Here is a 27,687-nt window from a genome sequence, read left to right as displayed (position 1 = left end):
CTGTTTTTGTCCTTATTCTGAAAAAGACAATATTCTGACTAAGCTGTTTCCATGGCTAACGAAAGTGATCATTCCACTAATATTCCCTTTTACATGCAGCCGTGCAAAATACGATCTTTTCAAAGTTTTCCAGCGGTGGCGGACTCGTTCGACCATGCAAACACTGCGTCCCTCTTTCATTCCTTGAAAACGTCGGTGTTGTGATGTTTGTGCATGTCCAAAACCTGATGATATCCAAGTATTTTCATAATGTTAAGAAGTTTCTTTACTTTTGAGGATGCATCTCTACCGCAGCCGGACTTACTTGAACTGTTGGCTGGTTGGTTTGTGTACAGCAACCATAGCAACGCACGGAGCTGACCGTAAGCCATAAACAGGCTGCAAACTGTCACAAACTGCCGTAAAAACCCAGATGGAGACGCACATCCCAAATGTCTTAATCTGAAAATGCCAGATTTGGAAAAAGGCCTAATCGGAATATCCAAACGGTATATGTTGTTTACATGTCCTGTATCAAATTCGGAATATTGTCATATTCAGAATAATAGTGGTATTAGTGTGCATGTAAACGTACGAAGAAAAAGTGGCTTGACTGTTGTTGATAAATGTATCCTGCCCACAAAATGTTACAATAAACAAGATATGGATATATTAAACTATAATAGAGTGTAAGAAAGTTTTTTGGGCTAACCATGGTACCCACTTTAAAGATAATTCCAATATTTTCTGTGAGTCAATATGTTATATATGTGTATCTGTAATTAGATGTATTATATCTAATAAGATATATATATATAGACACATATGAACTGGACTTCATATTCTCACCTTTCCTGTGACAACATGTCACCTTTGAAGCAGCCTCATGTGTTATTAAACCTATGATTAATACGACCGATCATGGACGTTCTCCCGTTTTATTTTTCCCCAGTGAATACAGTGTTCCTTTAGAGAGCATATCGGAAACCCAGCTGACGCTGTGCAGCCCAGAGAGAGAGCTGCTGCCTCTGGTTTTATCCCACTGCCAGTACACCTTGAAGAAAGGCGGGGAGACGGACAGCAAATACGACCTGCCAGGCATCCAAACCCAGCTGGCCCGTCGCTTCCTGGCTGGGAAACCACTTATCCGAGCGGTACAAATCTAAGCTAATCATACAGCTTGCGTGCACGTGTCAAGTAAAAACCAAACCTTCTGCTAACCAGCACTGTTGTCCTCTTTGATCAAACTCAGGACACCTCGAGGTACTTGAACAGACACCTGCAGGACTTCTCTGTGGTTCTAACCGAGGTCCGAGACAGGATTCATCAGGTAAGACCAGTTCACGTACTTATTAGTCTCTTATTGCCAGATCTGTCTTCACAGTGCTGTGAAGTTAGCTTTGTTTTTTTTAGGTTTTTTGGGGCATTTCCGCCTTTAATTATAAGGCAAAATATGAAAGGGGAGAGAGAGGGGAAGACATGCAGGAAATTGCCGCTGGTTGGATTCGAACCCTGGGCCTCTGCGTCGAGGAATAAGGGCTCCTGCACACTGGTTGCGTGGCGGCTGCGTGGCGTTTCTGTTGCGTGTCGGCTGCGTGGCGTTTCTGTTGCGTGTCAGCTGCGTGGCGGCTGCGTGGCGTTTCTGTCGCGTGTCAGCTGCGTGGCGTTTTCTATGTCTTTGCACACCAGAAACGTATCTGACGCGGTGCTGCTGCTGCTGCTAGCCTTGTCTGTACACATGCATGTTTCCCATAAACATAAAATAAAGATATACTGATTTTATTACAGCAAAGACAATGTCGGCAGTATTGACGGCAAAATAGGCTACAGAATGTTTTCGTTCTGTATTGAAAATAGATTATTTATTTTTTTTAATTACATTTATATCTGCATTTACGTCAAAACCTAAAAAATCAGTCCCAAAACGTCCCAGTTAGAGAGGAAATGCCCTAAATATATTCTTTGTAAATCTTTACCATCATTCCCCGAAAGAACCAAGCAGCAAATTCAGCGTGTAAATCTTTTTGGCCATTTTAGACATATTAATAGACAGGACAGCTGTAGACAGGAAACGGGGGAGAGAGGGAGGGAAGACATGCAGGAAATGGCTGCAGGTCAGACTCAAACACTGAGCCACTGCATCGAGGACTGAACCTCTGTGTGTGGGCGCCTGCTCTACCAGGTGAGCTACCCAGGCGCCCAACGCCTGGATATACCATTTGTGAGTTGAATTTAGGCTTTATCCTGGAAATGTACTTTTGTTGATTAAGACTATTTATTTATGGACTTTAGTATTTTATGGTACAAAAGTCTTCATCTGGATGATGGAGAAAAAAACATGTTGAAATGTTTATTAAAACTGAAGCCTGGTAAGAAGTTTTGTATTAAATAGGGAGGATAGACCAATGGGGAGTTCCACACACTGCCTGTTTGTCTTATTTCTTTATGGAAATTATTGTTTTTGTTTCGTGCACTTTGTCTGTCCCTCTTGTTACTCTGAGAGATCATTAAATGTATCCAAAAATGAAGTTGTCAATAAGGAAGGAAGCTCAGGCAACTTATTATGGTTGTTATTTAGTTCTTTTCTTTCCTTTTTTTTTATCTTTTGGTGTGTGTTTGTTAATTGATGGTTAGACCTGATCCGTCATGCATTTGGTCTGTTGTTAGTTTTTGTGTGTGTGGAATGTATTTTTTTGTGGAATAAAAGGAAAAGAAATCTGGAACGGACCGATACCAGCCGAAGAATGTTCACAGTAGTTTCCCCTGTCGGATTTAATGAGACCACTTTGACATAGGTCACATTCCTTCCTCTGGCTGGCCCGCTGACAGTTTCCCCGTCTGTTCTGCAGGAGCCGCTGAAGGGTTCGGTGAGCAGCGCCATGAAAACGGTGCTGCGCTCATACACAGATGTGTGTGACGCGCTGTTCGTGGTGGAGATTGGCCTTCGCTTTCTCGGCAAGACGGGCGGCGATCCACAGGGTCAACTTCTGTCCTACCTCACTGACTCACTGCACATGGAGCAAGCACAGATTTCCAGCACTGTAGCCAAGGTAGAAACCGTCCAGAGCCACAGCTATTACCACTAAAACGCTGCTATGCAAAGAATGGGATCATGTCGACATCGTGCTGTAAGCAATGCACCGTGACAACACCCAGTACTTGTTTTTTTTTCTTTCTAAAAACCTCCCATTTTCACTAACGCTTGACTAGCCTGACATGGTCATACTCAGATTCTAGTCAGAACTTCCCGACCCCGAATGTTGTGGGCGGGGCTAAGTTCGGCTGGCATCCAGGCTATCGCTTGACATTACTGTGTGGAAATAAGTGAAATGAAAAGGTTCATCACGTATACTCTGATCTCATATCTCACTGCCTGCTCTGGTAATCTGATATGAAATACAACAATTAGTATTTAAGTCCACAACAGCAATTTGCATGTTTTAGACTACTAACTGCAGGTTAGTTTGGATTTACCATTCCAAACTAACCTGCATTCCAGACATTCTTTAGTTTCCATTCATTCATCTATTAGCAGACTTTTAAAACTTGCATGAATGATGTAATCCACAAACCAAGTTTACTTGAAGGTATCTACATAAGAGTAACATAACACTGTCATGAACACGTGACACTGTCATGATACAGTCATGACACATGAACTCTAACTCTAACCCTAACCAGAAGTTGTCATTACAAAAACCAAATTACACTTACTTAAAGAAGCGTTATGTCATAAACTTTTATGACTTGTTTATAATGTTTATGACACGTTTACGACAGTGTCATGTCACTCTTATGTAGACACCTTTAAGTAAAGTGTAACCTAATCATTTATACTTTATTAATCCCACAAGGTAAATTACAATCACTCTGTTGTTAACATACACATTACACACACATGCTCAGTACCTATAGACAGTCCCTCCAGAAAAACGTGATTATGCGATCGCATAATTCAACGCGTAATCAGCCAAAGTCCGCATATTTATGCGCGGGGGGGGGGTGCATTTTTTCAAATACGCCGCACTTTCGCCGCATAAATTGCCGATTTCCGCGCAAAATATGCGGGGCTTGCATGATTTCATAATCCCCGCATTTTTGTTGCAAAAAAGTCACATAAATCTTAGGAGAAAGTTGAAAAATGTTGCGTTAACTTCACACAAGAGCAGCCATGTTCCCCTGTTGCCATGGGAATGTTATGAAGTGACGTAATTACGCCACGTGAACATCATCAAAAAGCAGGGTGTTGGGGGAATCACTTTTTTTTCTCTTTGTCATCGAACCGCAATTTTTGCAAGTTCCTGCAATTTCATTGCCTAAAATTGCATAAATATGCCGCATATTCCATCGCATTTTTGTCCGCAACAATCACAAAAAAACGCCGCATTTTTCTGGAAGGACTGTATAGAGATGTCAGAGTGAGGGCGCTGCAGCTGTCGACTGATGTTGCCCCGAGCACCTTGGCAGTGCCCAGGAGGTGAACTGGCACCTCTCCAGCTACCAGTCCACCACCATACTTTGGTCCGTATGGGGACTTGAACAAGCGACCCTCCAGTTCCCAACCCTACAGACTGAGCTACTGTTGTGAAGTGCTGCTGTGCAGATGTTGTCATTCAATCTCCCTTGAATCTGCATCCCCATTAACGATAGTGTAACAGTGACAGCATGCTCACTGTGATGATGGATTACAAATGGCCGTGGTAGAAAAAAATACATCCAAATCAGGTATGATCGTTTGAAATATGAATTAAAACACCGTTTCATTTTCATGTTAGGGTCTTGGAGAGAGCAAGCTTGAACACAGCACATCCACCTGGCAGCTCCTGACTTCTTGGAAATCGGAGCTTATGCTGAACAGAAAGCAAGTAAGTATCAATAAAATCACAAAATTCTGTCTTTATTGGATGTGGCAGAAAAAAAAACATAACTTTTTAGGCTTTTAATTATAACATACAATACCCCTATTCTTTAGTCATAACAGTTAAAGCCCCTTTTAACTCTCCTGTTGTCCTCAAAAAGTTTCTATATCAGAAATGTGTGTTTCTTTCAACGAAATTGTCAAAAGAAATAATGTTTTTGGTTCCGTACAACGCTCATTACAAGTAAAATAAATGATCAGTTCACTACTTTCATTGAATGTGGGTGTTTTGTTAAATTATATAGCTTTTTTTTTATAAAAGAATGTTGAAAAAAAAAATAAACACGTCAAAAGAAGCGCAGCAAAAACATCGAAAAAAGTGAGAAAATCATCGAGAATAGCGACAACAGAAAAAAAGTTTACATTTTTTAATTTTGACCCAGAAAATCTAAAAGTTGCATGGTCAACGGGAAGACAACACAAGGGTCAAGACTCAAAATCCATGAAATGGACATTACGTTTTTTACTCGTGACCCAGTGACTGACCCCAAACATCACAGAGAGTTAAATTCTCTGGGCTGTAATCCTTTGAGAGTGTGCCATTTGACACGACAGGCGCCCAGAGGTTGACCCCAATAAAACCTGAATTCCAAGAGTTCTCTCTGCACTGCAGTTTCTCCTAGGGAAAAAAAAAGCACTTTTTTGTCTTTTAATCACATCAAACGTTCATTTCATTTCATTCATGATCGTGTTATATATGTATATATTTTTCGTTTTTTATTTCCTTTTTATTAGTTTTCTTTTATGTGCCATTTGGGCACGAAACATACACCATAACTTAACATATTAAGTAAAACAGCAGTTAACATAAGCACATCTTATATAAAAAATATAAAGATGCTGTTTGAAAATAGGAGAAAAAAAACATTTCTGCATAAAGGATTCAAGACATGACGAAGGGAGGATTTGTAAATTAAGTCAAACAGCAGTTACCATAAGCACATCATACATAAACTTATAAAGATGCTGTTCGAAAATAGGGAAAAAAACCATTTCTTATTAAGAGGATTCAACCTTATTTTTGCGATGTGAAGTCAAGTCTTACAGTTGACTGTACTAAGCCATTTTGACCAGTTCTCTTCAAAAATATCCGTTTGGTTCCGTAGTTTGAATGTAATTCTCTCCATAACACACATATATCATAAATGATCGTGTTTTTAAGGACCCGTTTCAGAGGCTGCCCTCTAAGTTCCAGCAGAAGCTGTCCAAGGAGGAGAGGAAAGGGCTGAAGCTTTTCCTCGCTGTCACGGACGTCGACACTTTCTCTTTGGAGCTGCATGAAATTCTGCTGCTGAAGACGAATAATGACGTGCCGGACCAGGCTTACCAACCACACTGGGAGTAAGCACAAGCCATTTGTATTCACCCCCACCACCCCTATAGTGAAAACACAACCACTATACCATTTGTGAGTTTAGTTTTTCGAGGAGGTAACGCACCAAATGGTAAAACAATCCCAAAACATTTGCATTATTGACATCTATTCCCTAGTTTACACAAGGGGTTTTTTTTTTTTTTTTTTTTATGTAAGCTGAATGTGAGAAGTGTTGCTATTGTCAGTTCAAAGATCACCACCCTAGTCTGAAGGAATCCATTGATTCTAGGCAGCTTTAATCAGAGTAAAGTGTGGCGGTCTCACCCGGGCGGGGGGCTTTCCCCTGGGATTTGGAGCCTTTTGACTTCCAGGACTGGAGCGTGACCCCTCCAGGCAGCCATCTGTCAGGGGAAAAAGGAGCTTAAGTTGTATCCCCTCAGTCACAGGTCATCCTCATTGAAGCAGCAGCTGGGCAGGGAAGTGCAAAGGCATGCTTGTGGTAAAAAAAAAACAATGGATGCAGACAGTGCTAACCACAGGCGTAGATTTCGGGGGGGATGCAGGGGATAATATGCCCCCCAGTATTGAAAATATATATCTTTCTCTTTCCCCGTGAAATGAAGCTGCCTTCAAGTGCTTTCGGAAATGTCGAGATCTGTAAACAATCTGACAGGAAACTGTATTTGTGTCTACTTGTACTACATCGCGGGGTTAAAGTGAAAAATAAAGAGGGGATTTCTTGTGATTATAAATGTCATGTCTTTTACCTAGATTTCCACTTTGGAGCTCATGGCTTTAACAAGGTCTCATTATTTAATACTATTGTTGTTAAGATGTACATGATTCCTAAAAAAAAAAAGTGTTTTGAATGTGTCTGAGAAGTTCTGAACAATAGAGGAGAATAATTATAATGATACTTTCCTTTACATAAAGACATTTGCATCATAAATTGATGCAAAAAAAGACCCCTGTTATAATGTGCCCCCACCCCCCCAATGTTGAAGTGCTCATATTCTGCTCATTTTCAGGTTCATAATTGTATTTAGAGGTTGTACCAGAATAGTTTTACATAGTTTAATTTTCAAAAAACACCATATTTTTGTTGTTCTGCACATTGCTGCAGCTCATCTTTTCACCCTGTGTGTTGAGCTCTCTGTTTTAGCTACAGAGTGAGACATCTCACTTCTGTTCCATCTTTGTTGGGAGTCGCACATGCGCAGTAGCTAGGTAAGGACTACTAGCCAGTCAGAAGCAGAGTATGAGGGCGTGCCCTGACAGTACCTAGGTAAGGACTACTAGCCAGTCAGAAGCAGAGTATGATGGCGTGCCCTGACAGTAGCTAGGTAAGGACTACTAGCCAGTCAGAAGCAGAGTATGAGGGCGTGCCCTGACAGTACCTAGGTAAGGACTACTAGCCAGTCAGAAGCAGAGTATGATGGCGTGCCCTGACAGTAGCTAGGTAAGGACTACTAGCCAGTCAGAAGCAGAGTATGAGGGCGTGCCATGCTAGCAGCTAGGTGAGCATTATAACGTGTGTTACAAAGTGACCACGTTGGTCTCTGAAGTAAAGGCTGGACTACAATAGAGCTGTTTGGAGCAGTTGGTGAACAGTGTTTTCTGTTGGAGATGGTAAGTCCCTTTGGGGGGGACTTTGGGCTTTTTCACTTTGTAAACCTATAACGTGCACAAAAAAGATATATAACACAATAAAGGAAAGGGGGAAAGTCCGAAAAGCATAATATGAGCACTTCAAAACAAATCCTACGCCCTTGGTGCTAACAGTTGTTTTTTTCTTCATACCCCCCCTCTCTGCTGTCTCCAGCATGAAGACCACCTTAGAGGTCCACTTGGAGCAGAAAGGCCTTCCAGTTCTGCTGCGCCTCGAGTCTTTACCGGAGGACATCACACTGGGACAAGGGGCTGACGTGTGGAGGGCCGCTGTCGACTTTAAAAGAAGATAAAATTATTTCTACAGACTTATTTTTTATTGTGGGGCCATTTTAGGCCTTGATTTGATAGGACAGCTGAAGTCATGAAAGGGGAGAGAGAGAGAGGGGGGAATGACATGCAGCAAAGGGCTGCAGGTCAGTGTTGAACCTGCGGCCGCTGCGGTGAGGAGTAAACCTCTATATATGGGCGCGCGCTCTACCAGGTGAGCTACCCTGGTGCCCACTACTCCTTCGTATTTCTGATCTTTTTCTGATATTTCTTTGTGTTGCTATTGTTACGCTACCAGGACCACACAGAATCTACGGATGCACAATTCCGTCGATTTTTACCCGCAAATGTTCTGCAGATTTTAAACAAATTACAATAAAACTTGTTAAAAGAATGTTAACACATCTCCTCCCCCAAAAAAAAAAAAAAAAAAAACTCAGCTAAATTCTGCAGATTTTCATTCTGGATCACAAAAAAACCATCTGCAGATTCTGTTTGGGTCTGCTTATTAGGAATAATAAATGTCTATGATTATTTAATTCCATATGATAGGGCATGTTCTGAAGAAGTATTTCTGTATAGTTTGAGATGTCTTAAAGTGACCACACAGAATCTGTGGACGCAAAATTCCTGCAGATTCTCTGCAGATTTCAAACCAATTAAAATAAATCTCTGAATGTTAACACATCTCCACCCCAAACAGAAAGACATTCCGCTACTTTCTGCAGATTTTCACTCTGGATCACTGCTGAAAACAACAACAAAATATATATATATATATATATATATATATATATATATATATATATATTAGTATATACATATATATTAGTATATATCTGTGTATTAGTAGTCTGTATATTATATATTTGGAATATGGTTGAATGTCTATGATTGATTAATTCCACTATGATAGGGCATGTTCTGATGAAGTATTTCCGTTTATTTTAAGATATCTTAAAGTGACAGGGTAGTGCAATAAATGCATTTAAAGCAGGCTTATCTTTATTCATTCCATATTCAATCTGTAAATGAGGAGTCAGGGAACAAATAATAAAAAATAAACTGTTAATGAACCCAAACATCTGTATTCTTTTTTTTTCTTTTTTTATTTAATTAAACAAAAGAACATAATACAGATTCAGCATACAGAAGATAGTATACAAATAATAACAGAAGAGCCAGGGGTATATCACACTAGACCAAAATATAAAACATTAATTATAGCCTTTTTGTTAGTCGAATTAGAGAGTAGTTTCACATATTGTTTAACATTCTTTGGGGCAAAGGTCTGGCCATATTTCTTGATGTGAGAACAATGCCAAACAACTGTTTCTAAATATGTATAACAGAAAGATGTGAAGGTATTCTTCCAACACTGAAAAATGTCATTTTTGTCATCACAAATCACACCTCCTTTTGCAAAGTCAACCAAACCGTTGTTCGAGCCACGCCCCTTTGAATCCACACTGTGGAAAGACAGCTCGGCCCAGCCAATCAGATGCACGAATAAAAAAAACAATATTTGTTCTCCACCAATCACATACGTCGAGAGGCGGCTATTGTGTGTGTTGTTACCACAGAGATGATGTTTCGCGTTAGTTCCCCGTATTTGGCCACTGAGTAAACGGAGTACTTTCACTGGGCATCAGGAGGATTGTGCTGGGAATTAAAAACACAACCGTGAAAGCGTACTTATCAGCAATGGTGCCACCCAGCTTTTGAAGTAAGTAGTTAACGCTAACTTGCATGCTCAGCAACCATGTTTCGGGTTAGTGGGAGAAACGTTAAAGACGTTAACTGTTAAGTTAGCTGCTTGCTTTGACCAGACTTCATCTGAAAACTAGCCGTTTTTATTCCTTTTCCAACTAACGTCATAAGCGCTAATATTAGCTTAGTGTGACTGCTGAAAACGAGGCGGTGATTTAACGTAAAGAGTGTAAACCAACGGTAACGTATTTGTATGATGTTACATTGCAAAACATCCCTATTTGCATCAGTTAATAATAATAATAATAATAATAATAATAATAATAATAATAATAGATAATGTCAGATAATCTGCGCCAGTCGTCAACAAGGTGACGTTACTAAGGTTACTTATACCGTTAGTAACGGTATAATGACGGTTACTGTACGGCTGCTTTCACACCTGAGCCGTTTGGTTCGTTTTAACCGAACCCTGGAGCATTTTGCTCGGATAGTCCGGTTGGTTTGGCCGCGGTGTGTGTAAGCTCATTCCAACTCTGGTCCGCTTAAAAACGGGGGACTCAGTTCGCTTCCAACTGCAGTAACGTTAGAGCTCGGTTTACTTTAGGTGAGAATCCGACCTAATATGGGACGCGAACTAAAAAAAAGCAATTTCAACCTTGCGCACACAACTTGCGGACCTTTATATGATTTAAGGGATGATAACTTTCAAATCCATAACCTGTTATGACCATACATCGCTGATTGTCTGAGGGGCCTTCACCCTTCACTCAGATTGTTCTAAAATATTAGAAACTTAAATTAAATATATGGAAGCTCATTTCTGGCAGTGTGTTGGAAAATGTCATGTAAGACACAATAATCAGTGGTGTAGTCTAATGTATTGTAGTGGGTATATTGTACTCTATATTGGCCAGAATCTACAATATTGGGAGGGGGGCATCATAGTGGGGGGTCTGGGTGTCCTCCCTCAGGGAAGTTTTAAGCATCAATCATTTCCTGCATTCTGACACACTTTTACGGACCAATTTACGGAAAATACCTTTATTTAGCCTCTGTGAAGATGAAAAACACAGATGACATTTAAAAATATGTAAAAATTAATAATTGGAAGTATGTTGTTGCGTGTCATTGGGCATTTTTAAGTGGGTATATGGAAATCCTGGAGCTTTCTTAGTGGGTATACTGGGTATACAGTACCTGCGTATCACGTAGACTACACCACTGATTATAATGAGTAAGTATCTCAAAATCATCAGAAACTTTCTCAAAATAACAGAGACTAACTCATTATTTTGAGATACTAAGTTATGATTTTAAGATTTCTTATTCTAATGACTCAAAGGATCTTTGGTTCCCATCACATTGGTGGAAATGGACTTTCATAAAAGCAATATCATAAAACCTAAAATGTTATGAATTTGGTGATGCGCCATTATTTCTGAGACCAGAAATGTCAGCGAGTTTCACTCGAATATTCTGTCCAATTAGACCAGCGACTGCTTCGACTGTATAACATCTGTTTACAATGTTTGGTGGCTTGACAAACGGATCCAAATGAAAAAGCAACAATGTTGCAACTTCGCCTCCCTGAATCGCAGTCTACCAAACTAAAGGTGTGAAAGTACTTGGTAGGAAAAGTATAATGACTGGTGTTGTACCAATAGCTAGGCCTGGGCATCATACTAATTCGATACCAGTTCCTGAGCGACACCTTTTTTCGATACCAATTTTATAAAATCCATTTTAACAAAAAATTACCACAATACATGTTACAATTGTATTCTTTATTATACACACACACAAGCCCCGTCGTAGGGATGTAACGTTACAGCCAATCACAAACATTGCTAGATCTTGATTGATAAAAGCATGCTGCATGCTTATTGGCTCACTGACACCGATGAGAGTGACTCCTTAGGCATTGAAATTTGGTTTTAAATGACAAGGGGATTTCTCAATACTATGGAGGCAATTAGGTCGCTTGGTGCCTTAAATGATCGAAGTGCGGTGTCCAGCCCTACCAAGCGTTAGTATTAGTACAGGATGTTAACTAACGTGAGCTGGCGACACGTACATTTTTGCTCGGAATGCTGATTTACACGTAACAATAATCATCATATCTGTCATTGTTCACGATCTTGTGTTTGTGATGGAAAGATGATAGCGTTAGCCAACAGAGATAAACAGATACCTGCCACAGTGTAGCAGCAATGGTAGAGTGTTCGAAGCAAGCATATTTTTCAGGAGAGTTGCTGATGAAGATGGCTGTTTGGCTTATATTTTAGCAGCACCCGGGTACTATTAGGCTCATAGCATCAGCAACATTGCATTTTATTTATTTGACCATTTACCTAGCCTGGTTCTTGGCTCATATGATAAACATTTAGCTGTTAAAGCACAGAACAATACCTAACTACTGTTACAGTTGCTCGTTTGTACTTTGATTTCAGCTCGCTCTCCCGGTTTGTCAGCCTATCCCAGCTGTAGTAAAAGGAGTGAGTGGTTTTGTTGTTGGTTACCTCGGAGACAAAACAGTCAGTGGGGGTGGGGGTGGGGGTGGCTGTTACTTCCTCTGTTGTTGTGGTTGTTCCCACTGAAGCTTCGGGCAGTGTGCGCCCTATTGTGTCTTATATCCAAGCGTACGTTGCTACGTTTCAGGTTTTCAAAGGATGCCGGCAACACGTAGCCCTTCATCCATCCCAACAGGCGTCTCAGGAGATGCCTTGGACCTCAGCTTGTCAGGCTCCCAGCTCTCTATGTCCAAAAGACCCAGCAGCGCATCACCTGGGAAATACTTCTCACGGTCTGTGTCGGTTTCCGTGGCTAGTGACAGCAGAGGAAAACGCAACACCCTGGTGAGTAACCGTGCACGGCCACGTGTGCACTTTTGTACCGGCAACAGAATCGAGCTGGTGATTGTTGCAATAGTATCTTATAATTCATTAACACATCTTTTAAATCCACAGAGCGATGCCAGCTTTGGTAGCTCCCGCTCCATCAAGAACCTGAGGCGGTCCAACAGCACCACTCTGGTCAATCAGCAGGCCAACATCAGTTTAAGGTACAAACACACATGCATACACACCTGCTGATGTAATAACACTGGTATTATTTTGGTATTGTCTATGCTTGCAGGGTTTTCCCTTACCATTATAAGGCTTAGGCGCAGCACCCAAGCCGTTTGGGGCACAACCTAAGCTGAATGAATGTAAAATCAATAGGGCTGTTCCCTCTTAGTCGATTAGTCGACTAATCGGTCGTTTTGGTCTTAGTCAACTTAGATTTCTTTAGTCCATTAGTCATGTTTGATGCTTTTTTCATACTGAATGACTTATTTCCAAGAAACGTACGAGCACATTTATGGTAAACACAAGAATTAAAGTGGTCCTTTTGCGTGACTTTGCGGAGAAACTCAGATTTACAGACCTGTCGATTAAAACAACTAATTGATTAGTCGATACAATTGAATGACTGTTAGTCGACTAAGAATTTCTTCAATCGAGCACAGCCCTAAAAATCAATGAGAGCATCACAACTAACTAAATTACTTTTCTCAGATCTCAAGTGTGTAGTTGGTCAAATTTAGTCTTTAAGCTTTTTGAATGTTATTTATGTATTATCTGCTCTAGGTTTTTCTAACTTTTTGGACAGATATGGTAATCATAATGGTCCATAAAGATGTTTAACTGCATTTTTTTTTTTATTAAAAAAGGGGGAGGCCCCGTCAAAATCACCCGTCAAATATGTGCACATAAGTCTTGCACAAACCTAGGAAAGACACTGGGCTTGGAACACATTTGCATGTAGACCAGAAATAATTCAGTGAGAATCTGTATCCCCTCTCATTTCTCCCAGCCAATCATTATTCTCCGTCCTTATCACTGACATTGACACACTAAACTGCACATAGTACAGCGTGTGCTGATACACGTACTCTGCAAAGCCTCGGGCCAAACTTGCTCTTAGGTTGTCCGTTAGCTCGTCATATGACCTTTGCGGTAGCGCACATGCGTCTGAAATATGAAGAGCGTGTTTTTGGAAATGACAGAAAAGAACGTGTGCATTTCTGATAATGTGTGTCAGACAGTCCTGGAAGCAGGGACAGTCCCTTGGGCTCAGCTCTTCTTGCGTGGAGTCTTTGCTCTTTAAACCAGAGTGCCTCTCTTCAGTGAGCAACAGCTGGCAGCCCTGAAACTTCAGCAGTCCGGACAATGGGAATTGTGGCGCGCCAGCTCCTGCATGATAAAGAGTGGAGGGAACCTGGGGGGGGGGGGGCTGTTGCTAGGGGGTCGCGGGGTGGCAGGGACTTGCTTTGTCCCAGGTTAGAGGGGGAGGGCCTGGACCTTCAGGGTCAGGTTACCCCCCTCCATCAGGAGCCAGTGAAAGGAGAAGTGTGCGTGTGTGCACGCTCTGGGTCTATTGTCCGGCAGCTGCCACCAGCCCCCGCTCTGCCTCCGAGGATGCTGAGCCAAGGGGCTTTAAATTTAAAGACTTTCAAAATACCCCCAACACCCCCTCCGAGTCTCTGAGTCTTTCAGGGCTGTCATTGGGTCACTCCCCACCCTCTCCCTCTCCACTGCTTCCTCCCCTGCGTGCACCACTCTCTTGTAAAGCGAAAAGTAGAGGAATGTGCTGCCTAAATTTGTGTCGTCCGATTGCTTTTCATCGAGCCAGCTGGTTTCACCCCCCCCCCACACACACACACACACACACACACACATTCACACACCAGCACAGATACCAGTGGAGGCAAGGCCAGACAAGAGGTCACTCTACAGCCTCATGATGGAGGTGCTGGTGTGTAAGGCTATTTGGAGGACGAATGACAGGCCAACAGGAACGACATATGCGTGCATGCATTTGCATGGAATCCGTAACGGAGTTCCCCCTGGCAGACGGTCAGCTGCTACATACTAAATTCCAGTACTTGGGGGGTAGAAAAGAAGGGGATGAGTCCCGTTTCTGCAGCTGTCGTTAGAACTATTTAATCACAAAAGCTGTCACTAAAAGCCCCGACTCGAGGTTCCTGCTTTGTGTCGAGTTGCTTTATCGTGTATTGGGCACTGCAAAGCCCTTGTTGTGTGAAACTTGAGCCCAGACTGTTCTTTTTCCTCCGCATAAAGGGACACATTTGAAAAAAATAAAACAATATTCGTGGCTCACAACTATCACAACAACCTTTTAAAGTCAGTCACCCAAATGGCATGTGGTATCCATGCATGCAAGTAGCTTGTTTTATTTTCTGTCAACATTAATTCAGGCACTGAAACTTGCTGCCATCTTGTCTCTCTTGCTCTGCCCGACTGTTTTTTTTTGTTGGGCTCTGCCTGTGTGATTGTCTGTTTCACTATTGTATAGTTAGGCTAATCTTCTGTTGCTTGTTACTGTCCCAGCAATGTGGGTTTTGTGCATGTCCAGCAACATGTACAGTATGTCTATGCTATTGTGCCTTGTTTGTTACAGGGATCGACTGATACTGTTTTTTCATGGCCGATACCGATTATTAGTAGTTAGTAGGGTTGCACGGTGTTGACAAAATGTGATAATGCGATATCGATTATGAATATTGCGATATCAGTATTAATTTTGATATTTTTAGACATATGTAAAATTACAAAAGTGACAGGAAAACGCATCAAAATTTTAGATTTATAACAATATTATACATATTTATAACAAATTAAACAAGTTTTCTTACAACACAAGGTTTATTTCAACTGACTGTCATATTGGACTGGTCCAACATGAATAAATGAATAAATAAGGACCATGTGTACAAGACAGGACATGTTGTACTGGTTGGACAGTATAAAATATATAAATAAGGACCATGTCTACAGAACAGGACATGTTGTACTGGTTGGACAGTATCAAATAAATAAATAAAGAGAACAGAACACAACTTTTCTTTCCCTTCTCTGATTTGTTCCGTTTTCTTGTCTCTATCTATTTCTTCCCTTACACCGTCACTCTGTCCAAATATGCACACACATGGTACGCTCCATAGGGTTAGTCACATAGTGGACCCGTGCGCTGACGTGCACTAACATGTGCACGTGGCACGGTAACTGGCCAATGAAACATGATCATTATATCGTTTCAAGCTCTAAATCAAACAGAACTAAGCCACACAGCCAACGGACGGGACGCAGCGCTCCACTAAATAAACAAAATATTGCATACTTACACTTTCGATATATTGTGAAAACGATATTGAGTCTATATATCTTGCGCCCCTAGATATAATATTGCGCAACGTGATATTGCAATAACAATATTGAGTCGATACATCTTGCACCCCTAGTAGTTGGTGAAACCGATAACCGATGCGTTGTCCCTGATAAATAAACCTGAAATGCGTTTTCCCAGCTTGTGTAGCAGGTAAAGTTAACCCTCTCCTTGATTTCATGTTGTTTATGGAGAAGGAGAACCAAGAAACAAGTTGGGGGAAACGCAACGCTACCAAGCCACGGCCGAGCAACATGCGTCTCCGTGACATTTGTGCACGTCAGGCTACGGCGTAGGGTCTGATGTAGGTTTGCGTACCTGCGCCCGTAGCCACGGCGTAGATTTAGCGCAGAAGTGTAAATCAAGCTTAACCCTTGGCTGGCTTGTGTGCGTTTCCCAGTCAGGAGCCGAGTGAGGACTACCTGGCCCTGTTTGACAGCAGCTCAGATGGACGCAAGAAATTGGCCAGCCTCAGCAAAGCCTCGCCAGACAGAACCACATGGAACATCCTGGTATTTGTCATCAACCACACTCTTGACATTTGTTCACTTCAGAATCAGAATCAGAAAAGGTTTTATTGCCACAATAAGTGCTCTTATGTGGAATTTGCCTTGGATGAAAGTGCCATACATAAACAAACAAACGTATTAAACATTAAACTTGTCATCACATTAGATTTAATATACATCTTGAGCATTAAAGAGCTGCAACGATTAGTCGATTAATCGATTAGCCGATTGACAGAAAAATAATCGGCGACTATTTAGTTAATCTATTTATCCTTGACATCATGCAAAAATGGCAGAAAGTGCTGTTTTCAGCCTCTCAAATATGAAGATGTTCTGCTCTTTTCTGTTTTATAACATAAACTGACAAAACAAAAAAATTACCATGGACTTTGAAATTGGGATGGACATTTTTCCCCATTTTCTGGCATTTTATAGGCCAATCGATTAATTGGGAAAATAATCTGCAGATTAATCAGAAAATAATCATTAGTTGAGGCCCTGGATCATTATAATGTTTATGCTAAGTAGCTAGCCTAAAAGGCATAGCCAATATTAAAGACTAAAAATATTCATCAAAATATTAAAAAGATGTTTGGTGTCAAATTTGACAGTAGCTCATGGTGTAACGCGGTTATGTTTCCTGTTTTTAAGGACGATCAGCCCAGAGTTTTCCCCGTGCACTCGAGCCCCCGCAGCACTGGCAGCGTGGACTCTCCCCCCGGCCTGAAGAAAAGAGAGCCTGGCATCGCACTGGCTGCCACCTTCACTGCCAACAACAGGTACACACGCATGCACTCACAAACACACACACACTTGCACACACTCACTCACTCAATATTAAAGGCACCACTGAAAAACTAACGAGAGTTACATTTTAAAGTGCAGTTTTCTACTGAGAATTTCCTGATATGTTGCAGCCTTTCGAAATGTATATATTTGGATGACAATAAGAAAACAATATATTGTGCAACCCTAACACCCACGCATGCACGCACGCATGCACACAAACACAATTGTCCAGGTAGAGCAGGGACAAGCCTAACATCTGTCCCGTGACTTCTTGCACGGCTGCATTCTGGATGTTCTAGCTGCTTCTCATGTTTCATACCTGTTGATCATGGCAGCTGATACTGCTTTCAGGAATTCCACCCACACACTGGCACTTTTTTTTCTCCCATGCAAACTGTGTGAATAAGCTGAGTTTGTAATATGATAAGACCCTGTTACAAAGCATGTACAGCATCAGTTACTGTAATGCCTTGAAGGGTAGGTGAAAACGTGAAAAAGGTGGCAGTGGCATTCTCAGTATTTGACGCAAACACACGACAGCACTGTCACCTGGAGAGTGTCATTGTCTTTTTGTTTATTCCCAGGAGCAACAAGGGAGCGGTGGGCAACTCTGTCACCACCATCTTACACAACAACTACTCTGAGAAACCACTCACGCCGAAGAGCTCCAACCAGAGGCCGTCGTTTAAGTATGTCCTGAAAATGAACACATTTAGGGGGGTTAATAGAGCTTATCCAATGTGTTGGCTGATAGGGGCATTGAAGAAAAGAAATGTTTGATATCAGCCAGTTAGGGACAGCTGCTTCCATAATAATGCATACCATTTGTTTTGTTCAAAGTCACACTTAAGTCAAAGTCACAATGTATTGTTTATGTGATCAGTACTGCTATGCTGGTTGTTTATGGTAACTGATTGTGTCAGTGTTATACATTATTAGGATCATAATCAGAGGGTTTTTTCGCAGCGATGTCGAAGTGCTGTTAGTGGCCTAAGGAAAATAAACTAACCTTTACTGAATATCGGCTCAAAGATCAACTATCACTATCTTGAAATATTGGCATTTGTTCAGTCAAACTCTCAATTTCGAAGAGACCTCGTGTGAGGTTTCTCCTAATTCCCAATCCTATTTCGCTTTCAGCAACATCCTGAAGGCCACGGCAAACGACGAGGTGTCACAAGACAACAGCTCGCTGACAAAGTCCCAGAAGAACTTCTCTTCAGCGTCCTCCGCCTCCAACAACAGATCTCCGGTGTCGGCCCAGCGCAGCAGCCCCGGCTTGTCTCGAAGGAGGGAGGTCACTGAGGAGGAGGCCGAGAGGTCAGACCCACAGTTTCCACTAGGGCTGTCAACGAATATTCTAAATTGGAATATATATTTAAATAGTAAATAAAAAAACAGAGAATTTTAATATGAAAATGTATATTCAAATATTATAATTGAGTAAAAGGCCGCACTATGACACCCATCTACATTGCGCGATCGTTCATGGGCTGCTGCTGCGTTCAGCTTCCTGTCTGATTGAGCCTAGTTTATATCACTATGGTTGACTGCTCCTCAGATCTCTGCAGGGTGATTCCAGACAGCTAGCTAGACTATCTGTCCAATCTGAGTTTTCCGTTGCACGACTAAAACAACTTCAGATTAGGGCTGGGCCATAGGGAGAAAATCAGATATCACGATATTCTTGACCAAATACCTCGATATCGATATTGCGACAATATTCTAAGGTTGACAATTGGTGCTCTAACAAAATATCTTCACACTTAGATTTAAGATAAATAATCATCAGTTATGTAGATATAATGTCTAAGTGGGGAAAAGGCCAATAATAGAACAGCTAGAACAGTCTGGTAAGTTCAGAAAAGTACATCACTTTACTGTAATGTAGCCTTTAAAACCAGGAAAAGACACCACTTATGTCATATCACGATATGACGATATCCAAAAGCTAAGAGGATATCTAGTCTTGTATTACAATATCAATATAATATTGATATATTGTCTAGCCTTACTTCTGAACGTACACACGTTCCACCAAAACAAGTTCCTTCCCGAGGCTATTTTGCAGTGGCACCGTGGTTCCATCCGGGCGCTTAGATTGTGATTGGTTTAAAGAAATGCCAATAAACCAGAGCACGTTTTCCTCCCATCCCGGAATGCTGTGTGGACTAGCCAGACCCTCCTCCACAGCACTGTGAAGAAAGGTCTGGCAAATGCAAGACTAGGTTGAGCCCAGCCAGTCGTGGGCGTGTTGATGACGTTCTATAATGCGGCTGTCCTGTACCGAAAGTAAACCAACGACAAGGGCTGAGAAGAAGACGCCACGAAGACACTAGCGTAAATGTTTAACTGCAGAGACAACTAGAAAATATCGTCGGACAAATTCATGGAAAAGCAAGAGACTCGGTTGTTAATTACCAGATTACGTACAGCTCCGTGACCGCGGTATAATCTGCGGCCTGTCCTGTCTCCTGCACACTCCAGAGAGAGAGAGAGAGAGAGAGAGAGAGAGAGAGATAGGACTAATGTTAACGTTAAGTAGTTTTATTCAGACCTCTGTGGTATTTGACAGGGATTTGACCTAAGCCCTAGTTTCTACAGAGTTTCTACTCAGTGTTTACTCTTCTGTTGATGGTCATTTTCTTCTGTCAATTGTTGTGTGACTCATAGCAGTTCCTTTGTGTATCTGAAGGTTTATTCAGCAGGTGAACCAGGCAGCAGTCACCATCCAGCGCTGGTACAGACGCCATGCCAAGAGACAGCACACTAACCAAGCAGCACTCAAACGCATCCTTGCCAGCAAAAGAAAGGTATCCATTTTATCCCCAGGCGGTTTCACTCCTACCTTTTTATTCTCCGTGGTCTAACTGGTCTTATCGTCTTATCTTGTCGCTGCTGCGTTAACACTATCTATGTGTTTCTCTTTTCAGGAGTGGGAGGAGAGAACGGAGGAGGACGGTCGCCTGGAGCCGCAGCAGAAAAAGGACGAAGACAGGAAACGGATTCGTGAGGAGAAAGCTCGTTTGGCCCGCCTGGCTGCCATCCAGGTGCGTTACCTCTGGTTTACCTCCAGCAGTTTTAGTATTGCAACGTCCATAAAGTTTGAAAGAAAAACTGATGCAGCAGAGACTGAGATAGCCTGGCTTTGAATTAGAGCCTGACCCATAAAGGATTTTTAAGGCCGATGGTGGTGATTTTAAAAATCAGATATTCCGATATATATTTAAAAAAATTATAATCCAGAAATACATAACAAAACTTAAACAGATTTCCCTAACATTAGTTATATGTAGTTATTTATGAGTCCTCACTAAAATAATATGATAATGCAGTTTAAAAATAAACTTTATTTATTTTCACAACAGAACAGAGGAACAAAATAAATAAATAAAATACAAAGTTAAGATATGAAACTCAAAGTCCTTTGAACAAAAACACAACAACAAAAAAATCAGTGTAGCCAACAGGGACGTTGTAGAGCGCCCTCTGGTGGACAAACTACGCAACGCCAACACTCAGAACATGGTTGAAGGGGGTTTCGTCCATTTTTATTTTATTTTTTAAATATTCATTTGTTGGCCATTATAAATGCCTAATATCGGCCCGCCGATGTATCGATCTGGCTCTACTTTGAATCCTTCATTCATTATTTCATTTATTTTTATTTGTGTCATGCCAAACCTTTGGCCCATCCCACATTGGAGTACCAGACACCTGTGTTTAACATAATATATTCCAGTCTTGCATATACAAATCAATGGATACAGCAATATATGTGTCAAGCTCCAAAAACATTGCATCCTATTCTTCACATAATGCAATTTAGAAGCATCTTTTGCTATTCACATCTTGCCTGGTAAATAAAAATAGATCCCTAGTATGTTACAAAGGTTTTCTTTCAAATAATTCCAGTCTCCAAGTGGAGATTTTTCAATGGCAGGGTCACACTGCCTAACATAGACAACTCCTCTCAAGCTAAAACTAAAAGTAGAGTGGATGCTTGAGCTAAGATAAGACTGTTTGTTTACTGTGACACAGTGACACTACATTTGGAATCAAATCTATGTTATTAGATCATGCACTTGAAACTATTAAGTATGCTTTGTGACCCTCACCCCGTGACATGGAGCACCAATTCTAACTTGATTTAAACATTTGAGTCAAGCGTCTTTGTGGATGCTGTCCCTGCAGGGTTTCCACCTATGTTTTACAAGCCTGGTGGCCCACCGGGCATAAGTTGCCCCCCCTCCAGGCCTACATTTTTCGATGTATTTTTAAGACGTTTTTTAAACTACAGTTACATGGTTGACCTGACTCAGAATTTTTTTTGGAGGGGGGGGGGAGCTACGAACAACAATAAGCCACGTAGAGTAAAGGCAATGAGTCTGTTTTACCTTATTTGACAGAAATCTATATGCATTTGCCTGTTATTTCTGTCGATTTGATAAACAAAAAAGTCTATTATGCTTGAGTAATTGAAACCCCAATCAACAGAAACGCCTAAGAAAATAATATTAATATTTAATACCAATGTAAAAATCACCAGGAGAGTCCGGCACAGCCTGACTCTGGATGATAAAACTGAGATTAGCGCTCCTATTTAAGTTTACGTTCTGCTTTTTCAGCTGTTGTTTGGTAAATTGCTATAAACCACATGCAGAAAGGATTTGAAGTGCTATTTTTTCTCTGGGGATTTTCCTTTGGTACATTCTAAAACCTCTTTGCAGGAAAAAACCCTGAGTTACAGTGGGGCGGCTCGTTTGGAAATTTAGACTTTAGTCATATTTTCAAATCTGCAGTTAGCTTTCAGCACTGAGTTAATGTTGGGCCCTATTGAATCTGTCTCACAGCTTTCTTAAATTCTCAATTTTGGGATTCCTTCCATGATCCTGTTGTCACAGAAACTATTGGGCTCTACGTTAATGCTCCCATCGGTCTGTGACTGGCCCCAGTCGAAATAAAGACACTAGATTGGATCCGCTAGACATGTTGACAGTTTGGTTAGGGTAAGGATACCAGGGTAAGCCAATCAGAGGCAGAATAAGGTGCGCCCGCGATGCACGTCCTGTGACGTCGACACGTCTAGCAGATCCGAATTAACATCTACCACTTGTCACCGGGCAAAACAACTTTTCTGGGGGAAACCCTGCCCTGTGTTATGATGGTTTACAGCATTGTCCCGTGTCTCCCTCTGGTGGTGTGTTACAGGAGCTTCAGCAGAAAAGAGCCCGGCGGGTTGCCGAGGCAGCCGAGGTGGAGCTGGAAAGCTCGAGGCTGGCAGGGGGGGCGGGACGCAAGAAGCAGCCCAAGATTTCTCTGAGCAACAAAAGTCCAGCCTCACCGAGCAACAACAGCTCGATGTCACCCACAGACGTCAAAGCTAAGAACACAGGTCTGTATGCCTCTGCTCTGTGCTCTTTCAACTTCAGATTCATCATCATTCATTTACATTCATCCTTGTTATAAGATATGACATGGGTCATTCAAACTGATTTGGAATATTAAGAAAATGGTTGAATGGGAATGTTTTTTATTTTATTTTTTTAATGGGAACACAGTTGGTGTATATAATATAGCACAACAAGTATGTACCATTTTCTGTTTTAAAGAAGAAGAAAAAATAATATATAGGAATGTATAAAAAAATAAAATAAAATAGTTAAAAAAGTAAATAAAAAAATGGAAAAAATAAAAGATGTTTGTGCAAAAAAAAGTGGAAAGTGATTTTTTTTTAATGTTTTCTAGGCAAAAGTCTGTGAATCACCTAAAACTACTGTGAAGAAATGACTTCACTGTAGTATATAGTCTATTCTCTTTATAGTTCTTGTGATATTTTGTTGTGTGGAATAGCTACTGGTAATATCATTTATGTATTATTAAAACTAAGGGCACTCGTACTGGCCAGCAGTATCCATATTGAACACCAAAACATCTTTATATCCTCATTCTGTTGCCAAAGAACTGCTATTTTGAACATAGATAATGGAACAGGATTCTCTAATAAATGCATGGATCCGTTTATGTGTTTCCACAGACTCCAATTTGAATCTTGTGGCCGACTTAGGTGAGCTGAGCTTCAGAGCCATTTCCCCAGCTTCGTCCAATCACAGAGGCTCTCAGTGTTCCCAGGTAAATAACTCCGTATCTTCACAGCTTTAACCCTCCACATCTTTCCTTCTATATCTCTCCCTTTCTGCTGATTTTTTTTTTTACGAATCCTCTCTGTATTTCCCTGGCAGGATCAGGAGGACAGAGCGGAGGTAGACATCTGCCCGGAGCAGCAGCATCAGCAGAACGATAGGAAATTCATTCGTAGAGAGAAAGCCCGTCTGGCCCGCCTCGCTGCCCCCCAGGTGAACATGTCTGAGGTAAGTTCTTTGTTGTAAACCCCTGAGTCAGGGTTAAGCTAGGTTTATGGTAGCCTGGCTGTCGTTTCCGTCACAGCGCGTGGTCGTGCACCTCTGAATTTATTTTAACTACGCGCCCACTTCGCGCGCTTTCAGTTCAACACAGTCGGCTGGGAAGAACAGGTTCCTCTGTACAAACATCTGTGTTATTCTCCATGTACAGACCACAGGGAGTCAAACAGCCTTAAACATGTGTTCAGAGAGAGACACCACACTGGGAGAAGAAGAAACATTTTGCTGGAGAGTGTGGAAAAACATGATTATCAAAGCTAAAAACAAACGGCTTCATGTAAAGAGTGTTCTTAACAGTGTTACAGGCAGACAGTAATTTCGATTTGGAGGTAAACTATAGTCACGTTAATGATTAGAGCAGATAAATGGAATGTTTGGCCTATGCTGTCAGCCTTAAAGCAATGTCTTTATAGCAATCGATTAGATCCCTTCACACTGAGTTGGCTTCACAACTCTTGATTGACTAATGTCTCCCTCTGTTGGTGTGTTACAGGAGCTGCAGCAGAAAAGAGCCCAGCAGGTTGCCGAAGCGCAGCATGCACCTGAGATGGAGCCGGAAAGCTCGAGGCAGACAGGTGTGGTAGGACACAAGAAACTACCCAAGATTCCTCTCACCGGTAAAAGTCCAGCCTCACCGAGCAACAACAGCCCGATGTCGCCCACAGACGTGAAAGCTAAGAACACAGGTGAGGCTTATTGTACACCACCTCATCTTCATATCCAGTTAAAGTTTCTAAAAGGTAGCATAACATGGAAAATAGAGTGAGCAAAAAAGGTCAAATGCCTTTATTACATCTGGCACATTCCTACTAGAATTAGACTTAAAAACATCACTTCCAACGCGTTTCGGTGTCCAGCCTTCTTCAGGGAGTTGCAGAAAAAGGTATGAGGTGAAGCAATACAATCAGACATTTAGTAATCAGTTCACTCAAAAAAAAAAAAAAAAAAAGAATGTGGTCATCAAGGGGGTAAAAATAAAAGGGTGACCTCTCTAGACAAGGAAGATGGAAACTATAGTATGTGAGAGAACCCTGTAATAACTGGAGCCATTACATGTTTCCACAGACTCCAATTTGAATGTTGTGGCTGAGTTCGGTGAGCTGTTCAGCTTCAGAGCTGTTTCCCCAGTTTTGTCCAATTGCAGAGGTTCCCAGTGTTCCCAGGTACACAATTACAAATGTCCAGCTGCACTTTTAATGAGGAAAAAGTTACTGACGTGTAATCCGTCTGCCAGCGCAAAAATGCTAAGGCAGTTCTTTGATTTGGTCCCGTTCTAAGCCTGTTTGTTGTCTCTGTGCTCTAGGAGATCCTGCAGAGGTCGGTGAGTGTGGAGGACCAGCGGCAGGGAGCTTTGTCTTGCAGGGCTCAGTCCAAAACCACTCTTAACGAGCTGCTGGACACCCTGAAGCTGTTAGAGGAGGAGCCAGAGAGGCTGTCGGAGCCAAAGTGCTACAGCAAAGAGAAATACGCCTGGATAGACGAGGTGAGACTTCCTCAGTGCAACATGGCATGTTCAGCAGGGGTCTTCAACAGGGGGTCCGGGACCCCTAGTGCGTCCTCAGAGTAACTGCAGGGGGTTCCTTCTTCCAAAAGGTAAAATATGTCTGAAAATATACATAAGCATGAATCCAACATATTATTAGCAAATCACTGTCTACATTTGGGTCCAGCTCCTCCTTGCAAGCTGCCAGAATGTTGGCAAAATTTGACCCAGCTGACCCAGCTTTTTCCATGGATGAGGGGGCTGAGTTGACCCACACCATTGAGTAGCTCTGTACTTACTGCCAAAATGCTACAAACCCCGGCTTGTCAAGTTGCTCTCTAAGCTGAAATCTTGGCCACTCAACAGCTCTATCCTTTGGCCAAATTATTCCCTGCTGCAAATCCTGAGTCACTAGAGTCATCATTTACACAACATTGATGACAGACTTACTGGCCTGTAAGTTAGGCAGTATTTGTCTGACTTACACGTTGTTATAGGCCAAGTTTAATATGCAACTGCATTTTACACATCATGTAGTAGGGGATCCCTTCTCAGTCTCTCTTTCCTTGGCCTAAAAAACGTTAAAGACCCCTGTAGTAGACTTCTTTTGTTTGTTTGTTTTTTTGCCTAGAAAGACACTTTGTTAATGTAATGATATGGGGTGTGCAATTGATAGAAAATTGTAATCCCGATCACAATTTTGGCTCCCAATGATCACAAAAACAGAATAATCGAGAAAAGCGATTATCTTGCACATTACGTTTTGCAGGTCAACTCTTATTTTGTCTTGTGAAAAAAAAAATGTGTTAAACCATTTCACTGTTTCTTTTAACATCTTTGCAGAAGTCAAAGAGTAATCATGTTAAACAATCGTGGTTTCAATGTTGACCAAAAGAATTGTGATTATGATGTCACCATCCTGCATCTCCACTGTGTCCCATTAAAGGACGGAGACTCCAACTCTCTGACCACTGACAACCTGGAGCGTCACGGCCAGCTGAGTCACCATCCGGCCCTGCCAGATGGGGGCGCCCTGCTCTCCGAGGCCAAGCTGCAGAGCATCATGAGTTTCCTGGATGAGATGGAGAAGTCTGAACAGGAGAGGCCGCGCTCGGTTACTTCAGGGTCTCACAGAGAGGTCAGCGTCTGTCCCTTTTCACATTATGGTAATCCTGTTGTTGGGGGAATTCCTGATTGATAACAAAATGGCAAAAAGTTGACATGTGTCGAATGGCCCCTGCGTGTTCTCAGGCTGTGTTGTCTGAGGAGGAGCTGGTTGGTGTCGAGCAGGCATCTGCCACCGCCGCCGAAATCACCGGCTCCATGATGAGGATCAAGCTGGAGCTGGAGGAGAAGAAACGCACAGTCAACATGCTGCAGAGCGCACTGGTGGGGGAAATGCACACACATTGCGGGCTCCTGCACACTGGCTGCGTGGCGTGAGCGTGGCGTTTCTGTTGCGTGTCCGTTACGTGGCGGCTGCGTTGTGTTTTCTATGTCTTTGCACGCCAGAAACGTGTGTCTGACGCGGCGTCAGACACACCTCGTCTGTACACATGCATGTTTCCCATAAACATAAATATATAATGATCTGATTACAGCAAAGACAACGTCGGCAGTATTGACGGCAAAATAGGCTCCAGAATATTTCGTTCTGTATTGACGTGCAATATTTGAAAATCGATAATTATTTTATTTATTTTTTTTAATTACATTTATATCTGCATTTATGTCAAAACCTAGAGACTTTCAAACATCAAAATGTCATTTATTAATATGTATTCTTGTCAAAATGACATATAAACATCTTTCCGTATTCTATGTTGCCTGGAAATGTCGGTCCTATTTCTAGCATGCATGCATTTGAGACGTGCGTGTCACGCAGGCAGTGTGCAAGCTCTAACTTGTTACCATGGGAGCTGAAATAAAAACAGACTCGCCACGCGGCTGACACGCTCACGCCATTCAGGCAGCGTGCAGGAGCCCTAAATGTCAATGAGTCTGGTCTTATTAGCTGCTGTAGACGACAACACCTTTCTCTCGTCCCCCGTCCACCAGGCCCAGCAGAGGGAGCTCACGGTGAGACACGTGAAGGAGACCGAGAAGGAGCTGAACAGAAACTTCCAGCTCCAGAAGGAACAATTTGAAGCCACCATCCAGAGACACCTCACATTCATTGATCAGGTAGGTGGACAAACACAATCTACTCCCCCGCTGCATTCAACCTTTCTTAGGCCATGTTCACACTCTTTTTACGAAGCTGCCAGCTGTCTGTTTTACGGGACAAGCCTACACACCGCCCGCGCAGATTGGATAAAATGGGCGCCGAAATGAAAATAGCAGTGCTTCGTGGCTATTCAGGGCACTTCACTGTGTTTCCGGGCGTTATAATC

At 41.9% G+C, this 27,687-nt stretch overlaps 2 protein-coding genes across 4 annotated transcripts in view; both read left to right on the top strand.

Annotated features, from left to right (window-relative positions):
* rnf213b (ring finger protein 213b) overlaps positions 1–8,231 on the top strand; it is a 51,427-nt gene extending 43,196 nt beyond the window's left edge. For both annotated transcript variants that reach the window (XM_028567237.1, XM_028567236.1), the window contains exons 60-65: positions 932–1,133; positions 1,232–1,309; positions 2,829–3,029; positions 4,755–4,844; positions 6,060–6,238; positions 8,035–8,231. In XM_028567237.1, the coding sequence (XP_028423038.1) occupies positions 932–1,133; positions 1,232–1,309; positions 2,829–3,029; positions 4,755–4,844; positions 6,060–6,238; positions 8,035–8,173 (889 nt within the window). In that variant the 3' untranslated portion in view covers positions 8,174–8,231. The remainder of the gene's footprint in view (positions 1–931; positions 1,134–1,231; positions 1,310–2,828; positions 3,030–4,754; positions 4,845–6,059; positions 6,239–8,034) is intronic.
* A 1,505-nt stretch (positions 8,232–9,736) lies between these two features.
* Positions 9,737–27,687, top strand: part of cep131 (centrosomal protein 131) — a 31,281-nt gene continuing 13,330 nt past the window's right edge. For both annotated transcript variants that reach the window (XM_028568324.1, XM_028568323.1), the window contains exons 1-18: positions 9,737–9,876; positions 12,522–12,718; positions 12,830–12,924; positions 16,492–16,603; positions 17,252–17,379; positions 17,974–18,078; positions 18,530–18,709; positions 20,085–20,202; positions 20,323–20,439; positions 22,601–22,784; positions 23,427–23,521; positions 23,632–23,760; positions 24,305–24,497; positions 24,877–24,974; positions 25,115–25,294; positions 26,241–26,432; positions 26,546–26,683; positions 27,353–27,478. In XM_028568324.1, the coding sequence (XP_028424125.1) occupies positions 12,533–12,718; positions 12,830–12,924; positions 16,492–16,603; positions 17,252–17,379; positions 17,974–18,078; positions 18,530–18,709; positions 20,085–20,202; positions 20,323–20,439; positions 22,601–22,784; positions 23,427–23,521; positions 23,632–23,760; positions 24,305–24,497; positions 24,877–24,974; positions 25,115–25,294; positions 26,241–26,432; positions 26,546–26,683; positions 27,353–27,478 (2,376 nt within the window). In that variant the 5' untranslated portion in view covers positions 9,737–9,876; positions 12,522–12,532. The remainder of the gene's footprint in view (positions 9,877–12,521; positions 12,719–12,829; positions 12,925–16,491; positions 16,604–17,251; positions 17,380–17,973; positions 18,079–18,529; positions 18,710–20,084; positions 20,203–20,322; positions 20,440–22,600; positions 22,785–23,426; positions 23,522–23,631; positions 23,761–24,304; positions 24,498–24,876; positions 24,975–25,114; positions 25,295–26,240; positions 26,433–26,545; positions 26,684–27,352; positions 27,479–27,687) is intronic.

The sequence above is a fragment of the Perca flavescens genome, chromosome 21 (assembly GCF_004354835.1).
Source record: "Perca flavescens isolate YP-PL-M2 chromosome 21, PFLA_1.0, whole genome shotgun sequence".
Lineage (NCBI taxonomy): Eukaryota > Metazoa > Chordata > Actinopteri > Perciformes > Percidae > Perca > Perca flavescens.
This window is presented reverse-complemented; position numbering and strand designations above follow the sequence as displayed.